Genomic DNA, 19,937 nt, shown 5'->3' on the forward strand with positions numbered 1-19,937 from the left:
CAAAGTACAGTCTCTGCCACAGACCTTCTTTTGAGTTGACATTTTTGGTCCAGAATCCCCTAGCTCAGGATTCAGCACCCGGATCTCTTTAGGTTAATTCTCGCAGAATTTAAGTCCGATAGGCGATCACCATCAAGCCTCTCAGTACACGGTGCATCCTTCGATGAAGCCTCCAGGCCTCTCCTGAGATACCAGCCTCTAGCTTGGTCCTCTCAAAGATAGGTCCTTCATCAAGCGGCTTCCTCCCTCCAGGACGGACAGCACAGGATCACCTTGAATCCGTAAACCCAGTCTGCTTACTGGGCCTACTCAACAGATCACAACCCCGGAGCAACGTGGTCCTGGAGCCAGGATTGCAGGAGCACGAACCCCAGGCCAGGAGGGCCACGAGGTGGTGGGACGATGACCTTGGCTCAGTGGCATCTGTTCCTTAAGTACCCCTCCCCAGTATGCACAGCATTCGGTTCGCACCAGAACCTGCAGACAGACCAAAAGTTTGTGTGAACTTTAGAACCCTGTTAAAGTCTATAGGACGTGAACGTTTGAAATCTAAAGTGCTAATTTTAAAGGCTTATATGCAAGTTATTGTCCTAAAAAGTTTTTTGGGACCTGGGTCCTGCCCCAGGGGACATGTATCAATGCAAAAAAAGTTTTAAAAATATCAGTTTTTTCGGGAGCAGTGAATTTAATAATGCTTAAAGTTAAACAATAAAAGTGAAATATTCCTTTTAATTTCCTAACTAGGGGGGGTGTATAGTATGCCTGTGAAGCAGGCACAGTGGGTGCTGAGGGCTGTCGGTGGTGAGGCACAGTGGATGCTGGGGGCTGTAGGTGGTGGGGGGACAGTGGGTGGTGATAGCAGTATGAAGTTGCACCCCTGGAAGCAGTGCCTGCTGTTTGTGTGCAGGTTAGGGAGCAGCTGAAGCATTAACAGAACAAACTCCTGCACGGGAAAACTTCAGTCACTCACCTCATGGATACAGGTGAAGATTCCCAGGCTGCCATCTCGCCTCCTCCTCCCAGTGCAGTCCTTTGTATTTTTGGCCAGAGAGGACACCGATGTTTGTGGGAGTCCGTCACGCCCCCGCCCACCATCTCGATCAGCTCGGGAGAATCTTCAGGCTGCCAGCCCCTGGCTCGGGGGAAGAATCGGCCTCTTCCTTCTCCCTGTCCAGCTACTTTGCACCAGCAGCCAGCCAGATGGAGCCGTGGGAGCTACCTCTCCTCGCCACAACCTGCCAGGGGGGAGACAATCCTCTGGAGGCAGCTTCTTGCTACAGACTGCAAATCACAGCACCCGTGCGTTCACCCGGGGCTCGCGGGTGTCCGCAGCCAAATGCAGGAGACTTGAGATGTCCGATATGGTAGTATACATTTTCCTTTGTTATTGGTTTTATTTGGCCCCGGTCTCAAAATTTCAGCCTCTGTGATATTCAGGGTGATCTATGTATATCCCTGAAACGATTTCTGTTGTTTACTTCCTGGCTCTGATGTCATATCCGGCCAGGAAGTGAATTGATCCACTTCCAGGAATGGCGTAATTTCAGCTTCCTTTAGGTTTCGCATTGAGGCTTGGAGCACAATTAGGGTGAAAAAAAATTATTCTGTAATCAATCTCTCTCTCTCTCTCTCTCTCTCTCTCTCTCTCTCTCTCTCTCTCTCTCTCTCTCTCTCTCTCTCTCTCTCTCTCTCTCTATATATATATATATATATATATATATATATATATACACACACACACACACAATAGCCCATGCCCCCGATGTTGTTGCATTCAGTGAAATGCTGCATAGGGTGGAGTTTTTAGACGCGTGGCATCGCTATGCATGAGGACAGTGGCCATCTTATCAGTTTGAAACTATCAGGAACTTTTCTTATGGCATGCCTGTTTGTTTTTACTACTGTGTAAGTATATAGATGTGGTTTTAATAAATTCAAAACAGTTTTGATATACTACACCATGAAGTGACTTTGTTGTTACACCTTTCAACATGAGTGATGCCTGGATCTATGCTGGAGCAGTCTGTGGTGGATTGATGTTTGGGCGTTTTTGACCACCTATAGCAGGACCTCCAGCTGTTGCAGAACTACAAATCCCATGAGCCATTGCAAGACTCTGACAGCCACAAGCATGATACCCAGAGGCAGAGGCATGATGGGACTTGTAGTTTTGCAACAGCTGGAGGTCCGCTAATTGCTTATCCCTGACCTATAGTATAGTTGTAAGGGTAAGAGGCTTGGCTTACGGTAGTGTTGGAAGATCACTGTTCATCTTTGTAGTCAAGGTTCATTCACCTACCTGGTGCCTCTCTGGATTGTTGGACGTTTGCTTTGCTATTGACATTTAAGTTCTGCATTTCTTTCTTTCTTTTTTTTTTTTTAGGATTTGAATTTTTTTTTATTAATATTAAAGAGCAAAGTTGTACATGTTAGTGCTCACAGTACATTCCGGAGCAGAAGAAAAAAAGAAATAAACAAATGAGATTCAAACAAAGATGTACAGTACATCTTTGGACATTACAAATTGCATAGGGTACGGGGATAAGGGAGAAACTGAGTAGACAACTGTAAATATAAAGAAATAAGTGAGAAGGATTTTACCTTCTTATCAAAAAACTCAGTCTACCCAACCTTACGTGAACTATTCTGTATAGGAGGGAGAGTCTAAACTAAGTACCTGACCCAGCAGTCTGATCCGACACCACTAATGGGAACAAACTGTCGGGAAAAAGCTAAAAAAAAAATTGAAATCTAAACCGCTGAGTAAAATAAAATAATTTTAACAATAGACTCCTGTGTCCTCAAATAGCCCAGGATCTCCCCACCAAAAAAAAATAAAAAAGAGAGCGAAGAATCCTACGCATGCTCATGAAGTGTGCAGAAAAGATCTTTTTCTTCCAAAGAGAACTTAACTACTAGCCGACCAGCCACCGTCATTATACGGCGGCAGGTCGGCTCTTCTGGGCGAGAGCCCGTAGCTATACGTCCGCTCCTCGAGCGGCCACTAGGGGCGATCGCCGCCGGGCACCCGCGATTGCTCGTTACAGAGCGGGGACCGGGAGCTGTGTGTGTAAACACACAGCTCCCGGTCCTGTCAGCGGGGGAAATGCTGATTTTCTGTTCATACAATGTATGAACAGAGGATCAGTGTTTCCCCTAGTGAGGCCACCCCCCACAGTAAGAACACACAGGGACATACTTAACCCCTTCCCCGCCCCCTAGTGTTAACCCCTTCACTGCCAGTGGCATTTTTATAGTAATCCAATGCATTTTTATAGCACTGATCGCTATAAAAATGCCAATGGTCCCAAAAATGTGTCAAAAGTGTCCGAAGTGTCCGCCATAATGTCGCAGTACCGGAAAAAAAATCGCTGATCGCCGCCATTACTAGTAAAAAAAATATATTAATAAAAAATGCCATAAAAATACCCCCTATTTTGTAAACACTATAACTTTTGCGCAAACCAATCAATAAACGCTTATTGCGATTTTTTTTTACGAAAAATAGGTAGAAGAATACGCATCGGCCTAAACTGAGGGAAAAAAATGTTTTTTTATATATTTTTGGGGGATATTTATTATAGCAAAAAGTAAAAAATATTCATTTTTTTCAAAATTGGCGCTCTATTTTTGTTTATAGCGCAAAAAATAAAAACCGCAGAGGTGATAAAATACCACCAAAAGAAAGCTCTATTTGTGGGAAAAAAAGGACACCAATTTTGTTTGGGAGCCACGTCGCACGACCGCGCAATTGTCAGTTAAAGCGGCGCAGTCCCGAATCGCAAAAAGTGCTCTGGTCTTTGACCAGCAATATGGTCCGGGGGTTAAGTGGTTAATAAATGATCTAACTGCTAATAAAATAGCACGGAGAACAGAAAAACATGACAGAGAAGAGAATGTACGGGAGATAGGAGAAGGAAAGATGAAGTAGAAAGAAAAGAAAGTAGATAATAAAGTTGATTACCAGCTGGAAGGTTAAATATCCATAGATGGTGTCCTGATACCAGGTGAAAGGGAAACCCCTACGTATTTGGCCCAAGGTTCCCATATGGCCTCAAATAGGTTGTACGTATTTAAAATAATGCTGACCATTTTTTCCTGAGTCATGATCCAGGATATTTTTCTCTTGGCTGCAAAGATGGAAACTCTTGGATGTTTCCATGCCCCCGCCAATGTAGATTTGGCTCCCAGAAGCATAAAAGTTATCAACTTCTGCTTTAGTTTGGCGGCCTGAGGAACATTAGCTCCCAGTAGCGCTACTTGTGGAGATTTTTCCACCGGAACATCTGTAACTTTTCTGATGAGGTGAAAGAACTTGTTCCAAAACCCCCTGATTTTAGGGCAGTCCCACCAGATATGAAGCATTGTGCCCTGGGCTTGGCAATCACGAAAGCATAGTGGGGAGGCAGTTGGAAACAGAGGCCAGCCTGCTGGGAACTAGGTACCATCTCGTCAGTACCTTCATATTGGCTTCTACCAGGGAAGTATTAACTAATCCTTTAAAGGCACTTGTTCCTACCTTATGCCACCTTTCCAGGTCCCAGGTCATCTGCAGATCTCTCTCCCATGCCTCCATGTAGGAAAATTTAGAGGATACCTCGGAGAGTGACGTGTATATTATGGAGATTCCCCCTTTGTGTTCCATCATTTGTTTACACCATCGTTCATAACTAGTGGGAGTTGGTGAGCCCGAGTTGTCGCTCCAAAAGGACGTCACAAAGTGAAGAATTTGGGAGTATCGAAGTCTTTCAGATTGAGGCAAGCCCCATTTCTTCACACAATACTCCAGTGAGAGCGGGCCAGAGGAAGAAAGGAGATCACCTATTCTATAGATCCCCTTGTCTAGCCACCATTGAAATGCTGTAGTGTTCATTCCCAGTGCAAACTGAGGGTTGTGGAAAATTTGCGTTAGAGGCCTAGCCTCCGACACCAGAGAAGGAAGATGTCTCAGACCATCCCATAGTTTAAATGATTGTGACAATGTAGGAGACAGTATTGCGGGTCTGGATTTCTGGGGTAACCAAAATAGGCTCTCCAAAGAAAGGCCAGGGACCGCTAAACTCTCTATATCAATCCACTCTGGCTTCTCACATTTTGCATATACGGAAGATAATTGGGCCAATCTAGCTGCTTGGTAATATTTAAACAAGTTCGGTAGCCCGAGCCCCCCTTGCGTTTTGGGCCCATAAAGGACATTCTGGGCTAATCTATACCCTTTACCCTCCCACACGAATTTGAGAATTTTGCCCTGGAACGACCTAAGTTGGTCCTTTTTAATAGCTATCGGGAGGGATCTAAATAAGTAGAGCATCCTGGGTAGGAGAGTCATTTTGATAGCATTGATCCTACCCAACCAGGAAATTTTATGTCGGGACCACGTCTGAAGGTCCATATCGAGTTTACGAAACATAGGGGGGAAGTTGGCCTGGTAAAGTTGTTCAATTTTGGAGGTGAGGTTTATACCTAAGTAATGAATGGATGATTCGGCCCATTTGAAATCAAAATGAGGCTTCAGGTGATCGATAACTGAGGGGGGTGTGGATATATTTAGAGCTTGAGATTTGTTCCAATTTACCTGTAATCCCAAGATTTTACCAAAAGATTTAAGTAAATTGCACACAATGGGGAGCGAGGTAATCGGAGCAATGACAAAAAGGAGATCGTCTGCAAAAAGTGTGCATTTGTGGGTTTGGAGACCACAGGTTACCCCCTTAATGTCCAGTTCAGATCTGATAGCGATAGCCAATGTCTCAATCGCTATGGCGAAAATCAATGGGGAAAGGGGGCAACCTTGTCTAGTACCTCTGGCAATACTAATGGAATCTGAAAAATATCCCTGTAGTCTGACCTTCGCCTTGGGTTCAGAGTAGAGGGACTTCAGAAGACCTCGAAAGTGTTCTCCAAATCCCCAACGCTGCAATATCGCAAAAAGATAATCCCAAGACAAGGTGTCAAAGGCCTTTTGAAAGTCTAAAGAGAGGAGGAGTCCCTCCTGCGGCGGACCCCCCGCCCATCCCGACTGGAGCAATGAGATAACATCAATTGCTCGCCTCACCTGGTCTGGGCCCTGTCTACCTGGGATAAAACCCACCTGATCCTTATGGATATAAAGTTTTATAAAGGAGTTTATCCTGTTGGCGAGGATCTTGGTTAATATTTTTAAATCATTGTTGATTAATGAAATGGGTCTATAATTTTCAACTAGCTCTAAATCTTTATTTGGTTTGGGGATGACTGAAATATACGCCTCATTCAAGTGTGGATGCATGGCCCCCCCCCCCCCCCCGATTTGAGTTAAAAAATTTAGTGAGATGAGGTGCCAGGGATTCAGCAAAAATTTTGTAATATGGCACTGAGAAGCCATCTGGTCCGGGCGCCGAACCATCCTTTAGACTTTTGATTACCTCCCTAGTTTCTTCTGTAGAGATTGGGGCTTCCATTAAATCTACATGACTCTCCTGTAAATTCGGGATCGGTAGTCGGTCTAAGAAGGATTTAACATCAGAATGTCTGGCTGTACCCGACCGCTGATATAGGGAGGCATAGAAGATTTCAAATTCTTGTAGGATGCGTTTAGGATTAAGGGTCGTGGTCCCATCAAGTTCTGCATTTCTTCACTTTAAATTTGTATATTGTTGCCCACAATTTATGCTAGGGATCAAATACTCATTTCACTCATTAAAAAGCAAATCAATTTATAACTTTTTAAAATGTTTTTTTTTTCTGGATAATTATGTTATTCTGTCTAATAATAAACCTACCATTAAAACTATAGATTGATCATTTCCGTCAGTAGGCAAACGTACAAAATCAGCAGGGGATGAAATACTTTTTTCCCCTCACTGTAACCCGCAGGATAGCCACAGATGCACTGCAACCACGGTGCGGGTAAACCGCAGGCAATGTGAAAGAAGTCTTAGACCCCTTCTCTTTCAAATGATCAGGCTAAATGGACTTTTACACCCACCTACCTTCACTCCGATCTGTAAAATAAAAATAAAAAACAGAAGGGGAGCTGTCCCCTTCCGTCTGGGAGGATCTGATCAGAGGGCCCATAGATTAAAGCGGGTTGTGTCTGTGTCCGTTCTACGTATGCAAAGTGGACACGAAACCACACGTTCGCTTGGTTAGCACGACACGTAAAAAGTGGCCCTTATTCTTCAAAGGGTTGGGCACCCCCCGGATATAAAGAATAAAGTATCTTTTGGAATCAACTCGTATGAATCTATATTCTAAGGTGTGGTTTATCTAAAGACACTTCTTAGGAGATTATATATATCCTAAGAAGTGTCTTTAGATAAACCACACCTTAGAATATAGATACATACACTGATAAATATTATGACCACCGACAGGTAAATTAAAATGATTAAATTGTCACACTGGAAAAAATTAAAATTTGATCTGGGTCAGAGCAGCTCCAAAACTGCAGTGGTCAGATCAAGACCTTCCAAAAGTGGTTCAAGGAAAAAAATGATGATGCACGTTAGGAGAGAAGGCTGGCACGTGTAGTTCAATACAATAGAAGAGCTACTATAGCTCAAAAAAGTGAATCCTGATTTAGATAGAATTGTGTAAGAACACTGTGCATCATAGTTTGTTGCATATGGGGCTGGACAGCCAAAAGAACCTTCAATGGGCAAGCGAGAATTAGAACTGGACCATGGAACAATGAAAGAGTGTGTCTTTGTGGTGTTGGCTTGGCCTTCAAATTCTTCAGACCTCAATCCAATCCAGCATCTGTAGGATGTGCTGGAAAAACAAGTCCAATCCATGGAGGCCCTTCCTCGCAACTTATAGGACTTAAAGGATCTGCGACTGACAGCTTGGTGCCAGATACCACATCATACCTTCAGAGGTCTAGTGGAGTCCATCTCTTGATGAGGAAGGGCTGTTTTGGCAGTAAAAAGGGACCTATATTAGGTGGGTGGTCATTTAATAAAATAATTACATCCATGTGGATTCTAAATGCCATCTCCAAAAATGTTCTATACTTTTTCTTTGGACCAAAACTTAAGAAGATATGGTAAAGTTAGTGAAGAAATCAGAGATTAACAGCAAAACGGTTTTGATATAATTTTAATTAATTTGTTCAATACTTTTATATTACAAGTGGATCAAAAATGAAAAAGTCCTTCCGTACCAAATCAACATAAATAAATCAATTAGAAGATACAAAACTGGGAAACAAATTAAAGTATCATGTACCATTGGGTAAAGTTACACAACATTGAACGCCAAGTTTCTGGATGTTTAATTCCGCACGGTTATATGCAGTTTAGATAAATTGTCTATGATATATAAAAAAAAAAAAAAAAAAACATATTTTCATTGCTTCAGAGAACAATATATGTACCTATTTGTGACTTCTCAGCACAGATAACTTTACAATGCAGCAGTACCTGAACATGTGTGAATCTGTGGTTTAGAACTAGTGAAAGGTAGGCCACCAAAAAAAAAACAATTATACTTAATTTATGGGGATAGTATACTATTAAATCATATAATGGTTTCTTGCATCTCTCTGTAAATCCAATGGTGAGATTTCAGTGCTCAAGTTCCTAGCTCTGAACACATCCCATGACCCTTACAAAAGCAGTCCCCTTTCCGTGCTGGATGTTTAATTTATTTTATATGGGGACTGCAACAAGGAAGTAGGAACACCAAAAACTCCAGAGGACAGGAAACCAAAATTGAATCTCATAGATGGAGTCCCTAAGAGATAAGCTTGCAAGTGAGACTTGCCCACTTCACTCCATTTAAATGAAAAAAAAAAAAAAGTTTTGTGGGCTGACCTTTAAAATATATTTTTCAATAGGCTATAGACTATTACTGGTTAGGGACAGATGAGCTTTTCAAGGCAGTGGGGTTTTCTTTTATAAAAAAATTGCAGCAGGAAATTTTTTTACTGAACTGATGAACATGTCTCAATTCCTATGTGGAAGTCAATGGGACAAATGCAAGATTATATTTAAAAGGAATTAAAAAAAGCTACATGTGGCAATTAGAGCATTTATCACTGACTAGGACTATGAAGCATCATCAGCGAAGAAACAATTTTTAGTATAAAGACAATCTATACTTGGCCCCTACAAGTAAAAGTTATCACTGGACCTGGGGTGTACGGTACCTTAAATAGCATATTTTAATTAAACTGCAGATTGCAAAGTAAGAATACTTTTATTAGTTCAGCTGGTCATTTCCACCCCACTTTCCCAATTACATTAGATATCCTATAGCAAATTTTTCCCCACTTTCCTGAGGTTATTTTTTTTTCTTGATAAGATATTTTCCCTTTCTGTATGAAGTTTACCTTTAACCTCTAATTTTTATTTATATATATTTTTTTTACAATATAAGGCCTTGTACAGAAACGCTTCAGCTTGTAAAACAGCATTATACACCGCAAGCTTTTACAAAGGATTGTCAAAGCTTTCAGCGAGCTTCATGCAACTCCTATAAACATGGATCTTAAAGGGCAAGGGTAAGCTGCCAGCAGGCTGTAAAAAGATTCAAGTGATAAAAAAAAAAATTTCATACTTGCCTGTTCTGTGCAATGGTTTTGCACAGAGCAGCCCTGATCCTTCTCTTCTGGGGGCAAACCGCTTGCTCTGGCAGCACTTGAGCAGGCTTGCTGTTCAGACATGGAGCCATGGCTCGGCCCTGCCCTCTCTCTTTTCTCAATGGCTGTGATTGACCGCAGCGGGTGCCAATGACTGCTGTCTCAGCCAGTGAGGGAAAATTCTTGAAGAGCAGAGACTTTGGTGTGCATTGCTGGATCGCCATGGGGCTCAGGTAAGTATAAAGGGGAGGGGACTGCTGCACACAGGTTTTTTATCATGCTTAGAATGCATGAAGGTAAAAAACCTTGAGCCTTCAGAAACACTTTCAGCACTACTTGAAACTTGTTGAAAGCCTGCTGACAGCCAATGCTCTCATATGTTTGCACCCATTTTCCCAATCCGTGCAATCCCTGTGACAGTAGGTCAGGGATCTTCTCCCCATACCTGCTGTCACCATTTGAAAAGAGTGCAGGTGGGCAGGGTGACACGGCTGTGTCATTGAATCAATGAGCCAACAAGTACCAATAGCCTTTGTGGTTGTTTGCTTTTAGTTCTCAATGAACTACCAGGGTGCTGTTGAGGGCTCTAGTGGTTCATTGAGTCTTCTTGTCTTTGTGAAACTGCCTGCCCATACAACATACAGCAGTCTGTAGGCATCTTGCATGGCACCCACATTCTGCTGATAATCCTACAAAAAAAAAAAAAAAAAAAAATTCTGCATTTTTATTTTTAACGTGAACCTATCCTTAAACGGGAGCTGAAAGTTGCTTTAAATGCCTTAATAAACCTTCCTGAAAGTTTTAACAATGTTTAGTAAAAATATTGATGTACACATTTGTCTTAAACACACTAAAGCCCATACGTACAAGGCCTTAAAGACTTAAATAACAGAAGTGCAGGAAGAGGTCTACAACCAATGCTTAACTTTATTTTCACTCTGAAGCACTGGCTTTTAGATATCTATACACTTTTATAGGTAATAAAACCTGGTTCTTCCTTACATTCGTTGCATACAGATAAATATTACCAAGTAAAAACAAAGCTTTTGGCGAAATATATAAAATAATAAGATCAAGATGAATTGCTGTTTAAACCTAGGAAAAAAAACAAAAATTCCAACCGTTTAGCCTCGAGCAAACATGCAGAAAACTTGAACAATCTGGGAATTCTGGAGCTTTAACATAAAGACTGTAATTACCAGAAAGAGCTAAATATTCCAGAAAAATCTGAAGGAATTTAGATAGCTAGACTGAAAATGTATCCGATTTTCAAAACTTTTCCATCTAAAAAGTATTATTTGCAATCAGAATAAAAGCCATACTAGTAAACACTGATGTTCTCTCTCAGAGGGATACATTGTTAGAGGTGTTTGTGCTGGGCCACCTTCTTCCGATATTATCTACAGTCCTTGATGTTTCTTTTGTTGACACTGCATAGGTGTCCATCATTCTAATATCACAGCACCATAATATCTGAATAGATCTGTTCTACCTACGAGACTACAGTTGAAATCAGACCTCGCACCTTTTGGAGATTGAGGAGGTTGCAGGATCACCTTTGGTTGCAAGAAGAGGTCTCGAGCACAGAGTCCACTTTCAGTCGGTTTTAAATTTTCTCCCTTCAAGCCCACCTAATAAAAATGTGCAAATTAAAGCTTCCTGTAGAGTATCCATTTCAGACTACATAAATACATTGTGGCAGAAATATTGGCAGAACAAATGGACTGCAAAAACGTATCAATGCCTTTGCTTTTAAACTGCACAAAAGGTTATACCACTTTAAATTAAATTATTTCTAATAGACATAGTTCAATACCTTCATTCTGTAATTGGATATCGTGCAAAGGACAGCAGCAACTTTAAGTATATTATAATAATAAAAAAAAAAGGAATTTCATAAATCTTCACTGAATGCTTCGGTATGGAGTCCAAAAAGAGGATGTTATTAACACATTTAAATTATACTCTGGTTTCAAGACAACAATTACAAGTATGCAGGAGTGCATTTCCTAAATCTAGATGAGATCTTTCCCCCTTCATTGAGTTCTGCAGTATGGCCCTGCCAGCAGGAATAACTTGCTGCTGTGGTAAGCCAACCTGAGTTGTAGTTCAAGTGAATAAATAGTAGTCAAACTTTGTTGATGTCATCCAGTGGCAGAGGATCCAACACACATAGATTTAACTTGTATCTTCAGTCTTTCATTGATTACAAAGAGTAATTTACATAATACAAGAAGATGCCAGCTCCTGTACTTAGAAAAAACAAAAATCCCAATGATTACATATCGCATTTAGTGCAGGGGTACTCAGAAACATTGCACAGAAAGCTTTCCTAAAAGTCTTCAGTGCAGAAAGGGTTAATCCACATCATTTGATTATCACTGTAAACTGAAGAGAAAGAAAAAATCCCTGTCTTCCCCAATATCTACATTTTATGCTCAACCCATAAAAAGGTCAAAAAAACAAAACAGGTCGAGTTATGCGTATTTGGTTGCAGTAGCATTGTCCATTCAAACAATGTTATTTTAGGCACAGTTAGGAGGAGGGATTGAAATTGCAGCTGGCACTAAACGTTAAGCATGTCCTCGTCACTGTCATCATGAAATGAGGCCACATTCAGCTTGTCCTCTTTATTCTGTTGGCCAGATCTCAGCTTTCTAGTCTTTTCTTGCCCTCCATTAAAAACTCCTATCAAGTTCTCGTCACTGCCAGAAGGATATGGGTTTGACGTTTTTTCACTCCTCTTCTGGTTCCTTGCAGACTTTATTCTGACCTCTGGTACAGTCAGAACCTCATCTTCACTGTCAAGGTCATCCACATGCAATGACGTAAACGCTCCGGCCTTCACGCTTCTGACATGACCGTTCTCATGGTGTGGTTTTGCATGGCTTCCAGACACTTCTTCCATAAGCCACTCAGTTTCATTGTCCATTTCTTCTTCTGTATTGATCTGAATGATGTAACAAAATAAAATGAAAAAATAAATAAAAACACACACACACACACACACACACACACACACACACACACACACACACACACACACACATCCATAATACGGATGTAGGCGAAACAAATATAACCACTTCCTGCCCGTATGTCGTCATATGAGCTTGTGGACTATATCTGGATAATGCCTGCAGCTACAGGCATCATCCAGATATCTTCTTTTTTTAGCTACCGATTCCCTACAATGTAAAAGAAATCCTAGCAGCCGATTAGCCGCTGCATTGCCTTTACAGGCAACGGGAGGGGACGTGACCCCCATCCCTCCCACTGCCCATCGGTGCCTCTCCATTCTTTCCCATGCAATGGGAAAACCAGCAATACGATCTGCCGGAAGCGCTGGGTTATCACGGCGCTGGCCGAATGATTCACAGCCATCTCTATGACCCTTAGAGGTTGGAAGTGGTGTCATGACATCACTTCCGGCTCTGGCAGATGTAAATACTGACATTTTTTCTCTCTTTTTTTACTAGAAAGCAGAAATGAAATGTTTTCTTTTTTGATTTTATGCTTTCCAGGGTAGAGGGAATATCAGGGGTCTTAAAGACACAAGATGTCTCCATAAAAAGGACCTGTCATGCCTTTCCATCACAAGGGATGTTTACATTTCTTACGATAGGAATTCAAGTAATGATAAAAAAATAAAAATAAATTCTAAATCATATAAATAATAAAAAAAATTTTTATGAAGAGCCCCACGCTCTCATGCTCGCACGCAGAAGAAAACACACACGCAGGTCGCGTTCGCATATGTAAATTGTGTTTGACCCAAACGTGAGGCATCGCCAATAATGTTCTAGCAAGAGCAATAATTCTAGCGCTAGACCTCCTCTAACTCTAAACTGGTAATCTGTATATAAAATAATAAAGCGTGGCCTATGGAGATTTTAAAGTACCGTAGTTTGTCACCATTCCACGAGCATGCACAATTTTAAAAGTGTGACATGCAAGGTATTTATTTACTTGGCGTAACATCTTTTATACTGGGCTATATTCAAATTGGGCTATATATTGTGTTTTTAACCACTTAAGGACCGCCTCCTGCACATATACGGTGGCAGAATGGCACGGCTGGGCACAAGCACGTACCTGTACATCCTCTAAGTGCCCGGTCGCGGGCGCGCGCCCTGGTCCGAAGCTTCGCGGCCGCGGGACCCGATCGCCGCTGGAGTCCCGCGATCGGTCCCCGGAGCTGAAGAACGAGGAGAGCTGTGTGTAAACACAGCTTCCCTGTTCTTCACTGTGGCGCTGTCATTGATCGTGTGTTCCCTGATATAGGAAAACACGATCAATGATGTCACACGTCCAGCCCCGCCCCCCTACAGTTAGAAACACATATGAGGTCACACTTAACCCCTTCAGCGCCCCCTAGTGGTTAACTCCCAAACTGCAATTGTCATTTTCACAGTAAACAATGCATTTTTATAGCATTTTTTGCTGTGAAAATAACAATTGTCCCAAAAATGTGTCAAAATTGTCCGATGTGTCCACCATAATGTCCCGGTCACAAAACAAAAAAAAAATTGCTGATCGCCGCCATTAGTAGTAAAAAAAAAAAATTATTAATAAAAAATGCAATAAAACTATCCCCTTGTTTGTAAACACTATACATTTTGCGCAAACCAATCGATAAATGCTTATTGCGATTTTTTTTTACCAAAAATAGGTAGAAGAATATGTATCGGCCTAAACTGAGGGGAAAAAAAATTTTTTTTTATATATTTTTGGGGGATATTTATTATAGCAAAAACAAAAAAATATTGAATTTTTATCAAAATTGTCACTCTATTTTTGTGCAGAGGTGATCAAATACCACCAAAATAAAGCTCTATGTGTGGGAAAAAAAGGACGCCAATTTTGTTTGGTAGCCACGTCGCACAACCACGCAATTGTCAGTTAACGTCCTTTACCTGCATTTTGGTCCGGGTCTTAAGTGGTTAAGCATTAAAGTGTATTAAGTGTATTTTTTCCAAACATATTGCGTTTGAGAAATTAATGCTCTAGGGTCTCTGCTAAAAAAAATAAAATATAATGTTTGGGGGTTCCGAGTAATTTTCTAGCAACAAAAATACAGATTGTTACATGTAGGAGAGAAATGTCAGAATTGGCCTGGGTGGGAACTGGTTAATGAACATTTAAAATGATCATTTACTCTATCCTGTATTTCTGTTTTGGTCAGCGGAACTACTGTTGCGATTGTTCAAGCGCTTCTAAAGCCTTACTTTAGTTTCAGAAAGAGTTGCAAATCTTTAGCAACCACGATAGGTTTTTATTGTGGTCTGTGACTCTGCTGGGTGACATTCACTCACTTGTTTGACCTTGCAACCATTGTCACTAGGACTGAAATTTTTAAGTAGTCACTGGAACAGAAAACTGAAAGTCTTCAAATAGGGATACTTTTATGGTGCCAATTGTCTAAGAGGAGACTAGCCCTTTGCAGAGATTTCCTCTTGTTTCCCGTTGTGTCTTTGGGACAGAAAGTGAAAGGGAAATGGGACACTAGACAGAAAAAAAACATGGCAGCAGTTGTATCCCTTTCCTGCTCTAGCAAAAAAAAAATTGTAATCAAACCTTATGCTGCAAGAAGAACACTGACTGTATGCTAGAACCATGATCTTTATTAGGCTGTAATATGTACATTCTTCCTACTGACTACAAATATCACGGTCTACTTTTTTTGAACTTTATTACTAGTATCATTCATTCATTCACGATCATTTAGGATTATTCTCTAAAATTTTATTTTATGGAAAGTGCAACTGTATTCTATAAAAGATTTATCGTATGTGGGAGGTTTAGAAATAGTTAGCTTTGGGTGTCAAATCTAGGTTTTTCTCACTGTAGATATTATTGTATTAGATATACAACTTATTGATCACACTAATGCATAGTGAATGGTATATATAACCTTTAGAAGGGTTTCCCGAGACCTAATTTTTAGGGGTTCCTTCAGTACCCTTAGCAAAAATCTAGTAAAGACATCTTTGCATAAACAGTTTTCAACGTAATGTAGCAATACACACAGTGCCTTTAAAAAGTATTCATACCCCTTGAAATTTTTCAGATTTTGTCATGTTACAACTAAAAACTTAAATGTATTTTATGTGATAAACCAACACAAAGTGGCACATAATTGTGAAGTGTAAGGAAAATGATAAATGTTTCTCCAAATTTTTTACAAACAAATATATTTAACTACTTGCCGACAAGCCGCCGCAGTTGCACTGTAGCAGGATGGCACGGCCGTGTGAATCGCTGTCGTAGTACATCGGCTCTTTAAATCGATATGGAAAGTGCATGGCACCGCAATAGCTCCCGACAGAGCCAGAACAGAAGCACACAAATCCCAGTTCTGTCAGGGGAGGAGAGACAGCGACACATCTCCTCCCCCAGTCAGAACACACAGTGAAGGAAAACATTTAACCCCTTAACCACTTTCCTACTGTGCACATACACCCCCCTTCCTGCCCAGACTAAATTTTAGCTTCCGGCACTGCGTCGCTTTAACGGACAATTGCGCGGTCGTGCGACGTGGCTCCCAAACAAAATGTACGTTCTTTTTTCCCCACAAATAGAGCTTTCTTTTGGTGGTATTTGATCGCCTGTGCGGTTTTTATTTTTTGGTCTATAAACAAAAAAAGAGCGCAAGTTATGAAAAAAAACAATATTTTTTACTTTTTGCTATAATAAATATCCCATTTTTTTTAAAAAACATTTTATCTCAGTTTAGGCCGATGCGTATTCTTCTACATATTTTTGGTAAAAAAAAAATCAAAAATCACAATAACCGTATAGTGACTGGTTTGCGCAAAAGTTATATTGCCTACAAAATAGGGGACATAAATTATGATTTATTTTTTTACTAGGAATGGCGGCGATCTGCGTTTTTTTTCTGGACTGCGACATTATAGCGGACACATTTTTGGGACAATTCACATTTATACAGTGAACAGTGCTATAAATATGCATTGATTACTGTATAAATGTGACTGGCAGGGAAGGGGTTAACCACAGCGGGCGCTAATGGGGTTATGTGTGACCTGAAGTGTGTTTACAACTGTAGGGGGGTGTGGCTGTAGGTGTGACGTCATCGATTGTGTCCCCCTATAAAAAGGCATGACACGATCGATGCTGCCGCCACAGTGAAGAACGGGGAAGTCGTGTTTACACACGGCTCTCCCCATCCTTCAGCTCCGGGGACCGATCGCTGGACTCCAGCGGCGATCGGGTCCCCGCAGTCCCGGACGGGTCACGGGCGCGCGCCCGAGTCCCACGACTGGGTACTAGTACAGGACGTACCTGTACGTACATGTGCCCAGCCGTGAAATTCTGCCGACGTATATGTGCAGGAGGCGGTCCTTAAGTGGTTAAAGCGACAGTGCCGTAACACAAAAAATGGCCTGGTCATTCTGGGGGCAAATCCTTCCAAGGCTTAAGTGGTTAAAGTGTGGTGTGTATTTGTATTCAGCCCCCCTGAGTCAATACCACCTTTTGCTGCAATTTACAGCTGCAAGTCTTTTTGGGGATGTATCTACCAGCTCTGCACATCTAGAGAGAGTGACATTTTTGCTCATTCTTCTTTGCAAAATAGCTCAAGCTCTGTTGGATTGGATGGAGAGCGTCTGTGAAAAGCAATTTTCATGTCTTGCCTCAGATTCTTAATTGGATTTAGGCCTAGATTTTGACTGGGCCATTCTTTTTTTCTTTTTTTTCACTTCAGACTCCACCTCATAGAGTGTGCCATTCTAACACATGAATATGCTTTGATCTAAACCATTCCATTGTAGTTCTGGCTGTACGTTTAGGGTTGTTGTCCTGCTGGAAGGTGAACTCCGGCCCCAGTCTCAGGTATTTTGCAGACTCATACAGGATTTCTTCTAAGACTGCCCTGTATTTGGCTCTATCCATCTTTCCATCAACTCTGACTATCTTCCCTGTCCCTGCTGAAGAAAAGCATCCCACAACATGATGCTGCCACCACCATGTTTCACAGTGGGGATGGCGTGTTCAGGGTAATGTGCAGTGTTAGTTTTCCACCACACATAGCGTTTCGCTTTGAGACCAAACAGTTTAATTTTGGTCTCATCTGACCACATAATTGCTGTGTTCCCCATATGGCTTTCCACAAGCTGCTAACGGGACTTCTTATGGCTTTCTTTCAACAATAGCTTTCTTCTTGCCACTTTTTCATAAAGGCCAGATTTGTGCAGTGCACAACTTATAGTTGTCCTGGGGACAGATTCTCCAACATGAACTGTGGATTTCTGCAGCTCCTCCAGAGTTACCATAGGCCTCTTGGCTGCTTCTCTGATTAATGCTTTCTTTGATCGGCCTGTCTGATTAGATGGACGGCCATGTCTTGGTAGGTTTGCAGTTGTGCCAACTCTTTTTCCATTTTCAGATGATGGCTTAAACTAGGGTTGTCCAGATACCGATACCAGTATCGGTATCGGGACCGATACCGAGTATTTGCGCTAGTACTCGTACTCGCGCAAATACTCCCGATACCAAAATAGAATACTTTTTTTTTTTTTTTGTGACATCGAACACAAATTGGATGGCACCATTGGATGGCACTGATAGGTGGCACTGGCATTGATTGAATGGCACTCATAAATGGATGGCACTGATAGGTGGCACTGGCATTGATTGGGTGGCACTGATGAGATGCACTAATAAGCTGCCTCCCTGCACTGATAGGTGGCACTGGCTAGCTGCACTTTTGGGCACTGGCACCGATGAGCTGCACTGACAGTGAACACTCCTTCAATGATATGTAGTTTTCCAGTACCGTATGCTAAAAAACAGCCCCACACCATGATGTACCAGTTCTTCATAATTCTAAAGAAAATATCTTTGGTCTGTATTGTGGTTTGAAAACGGTCACATGACATTAAAAAAAAGTATCGGTATTCGGTATCGGCGACTACTTGAAAAAAAGTATCGGTACTTGTACTCGGTCCTAAAAAAAGTGGTATCGGGACAACCCTAGCTTAAACAGTGCTCTATGAGATGTTCAAAGCTTTGGATATTTTTTTTTTTTATAACCTAACCCCCTGCTTGAAACTTATCCACAACTTTATCCCTGACCTGTCTGGTGTGTTCCTTGGACTTCATAATGCCGTTTGTTCACTAAGGTTCCCTAGCAAACCTCTGAGGACTTCACAGAACAGCTGTATTTATACTGAGATTAAATTACACACAGATGGACTATTTACTAATTGGGTGACTTCTAAAGGCAATTGGTTCCACTAAAGTCACTAAATATTAGTTAGGGGTAAAGGTGGCTGAACACAAATGTAAGCCACAAGTTTTAGGTATTTATTTATAATTTTTCTGGAAAATTTCAAGGGGTATGAATACTTTTTCAATGCACTGTAAAATGCATACAAGCTTTCAATTTGCAATATAATAAGCTGCCTGAAGACACAAGCAATGCTCCATAAATCCCATCATATACACTACACCGTTTTGTAGGAGAAAAAAAAAATGTCTTGATGGTCAGATGACCAGTCTATATTTGACTATGGCTCAACATGTATTGTAAGCATTAAGAAGCTTGAAGTTCCGCTCCAAGCTGAGCTGTCCTCCAGTATTCAGATAATGGGAGCAGGCATCAAAGTTCACTTATCCAGAAGTGTCAAGCTGTTCAATATAGGATGCTGCCAAGACCAACCCAATGCTGATGAAGTGTATTAAAATGTGTGGCCTCAGCCAGCGCTGCTTCGGTTCCGCCCTGTGACACGTTTCACCCCATCCATCAGGGCTTGATCACAGACACTTCATCTGCATTGGGTCTGTCTGAGCAGTGTCCTTTATTACTCATGGATTTAGAACTACCTAGACTACATTTCCAATTCCTACACTTTAGTTTGTAAACTGCAACCAAGATGGAAAAGTGCAAATCCCAAGTCTAGTCAAACGCCAACGCGCACCCAAACTTTGATCTTTTTTTTGGGTATAAAATTTTGCGCGTTATACTCGAATAAATACGGTAACTTACTTTACCCATAAAACTACTATTTTTTGTGCACAGTGAATTAATGTATTTGACACTAAAAGTAATAAAACAGAAAAAAGGGATTTTTAATAACAGCTTACCTGTAAAATCCTTTTCTTGTAGTACATCACGGGACACAGAGCAGCATAGCCATTACATATGGGTTATATAGTGCACCTTCAGGTGATGGACACTGGCACTCTCCGACAGGAAGTTCCCTCCCTATATAACCCCCACCCATAGTGGGAGTACCTCAGTTTTGTAGCAAGCAATATGCATCCCAAAATTCCCCATAAGAGGGGTGGGAGCTCTGTGTCCCGTGATGTACTACAAGAAAAGGATTTTACAGGTAAGCTGTTATTAAAAATC

The 19,937-nt window shown here is 41.3% G+C and overlaps 1 protein-coding gene across 2 annotated transcripts in view; it reads right to left on the minus strand.

The window, feature by feature from the left end:
- Positions 1-8,063: 8,063 nt before the first annotated feature.
- Positions 8,064-19,937, minus strand: part of IGF2R (insulin like growth factor 2 receptor) — a 274,566-nt gene continuing 262,692 nt past the window's right edge. Inside the window, exons 48-49 of one of the 2 annotated variants that reach the window (XR_005748735.1) lie at positions 11,379-12,512; positions 8,064-11,193 (exon numbers count right to left, since the gene is read on the minus strand). Coding sequence is in view for 1 of the 2 variants with exons in the window: in XM_040350930.1 (XP_040206864.1) it covers positions 12,129-12,512 (384 nt within the window). In the remaining variant the exon portion in view is untranslated. Of the gene's footprint in view, positions 12,513-19,937 lie in introns of both variants that reach the window. The other variant, XM_040350930.1, reaches the window with a different exon arrangement.

The sequence above is a fragment of the Rana temporaria genome, chromosome 4, assembly GCF_905171775.1.
Source record: "Rana temporaria chromosome 4, aRanTem1.1, whole genome shotgun sequence".
NCBI lineage: Eukaryota > Metazoa > Chordata > Amphibia > Anura > Ranidae > Rana > Rana temporaria.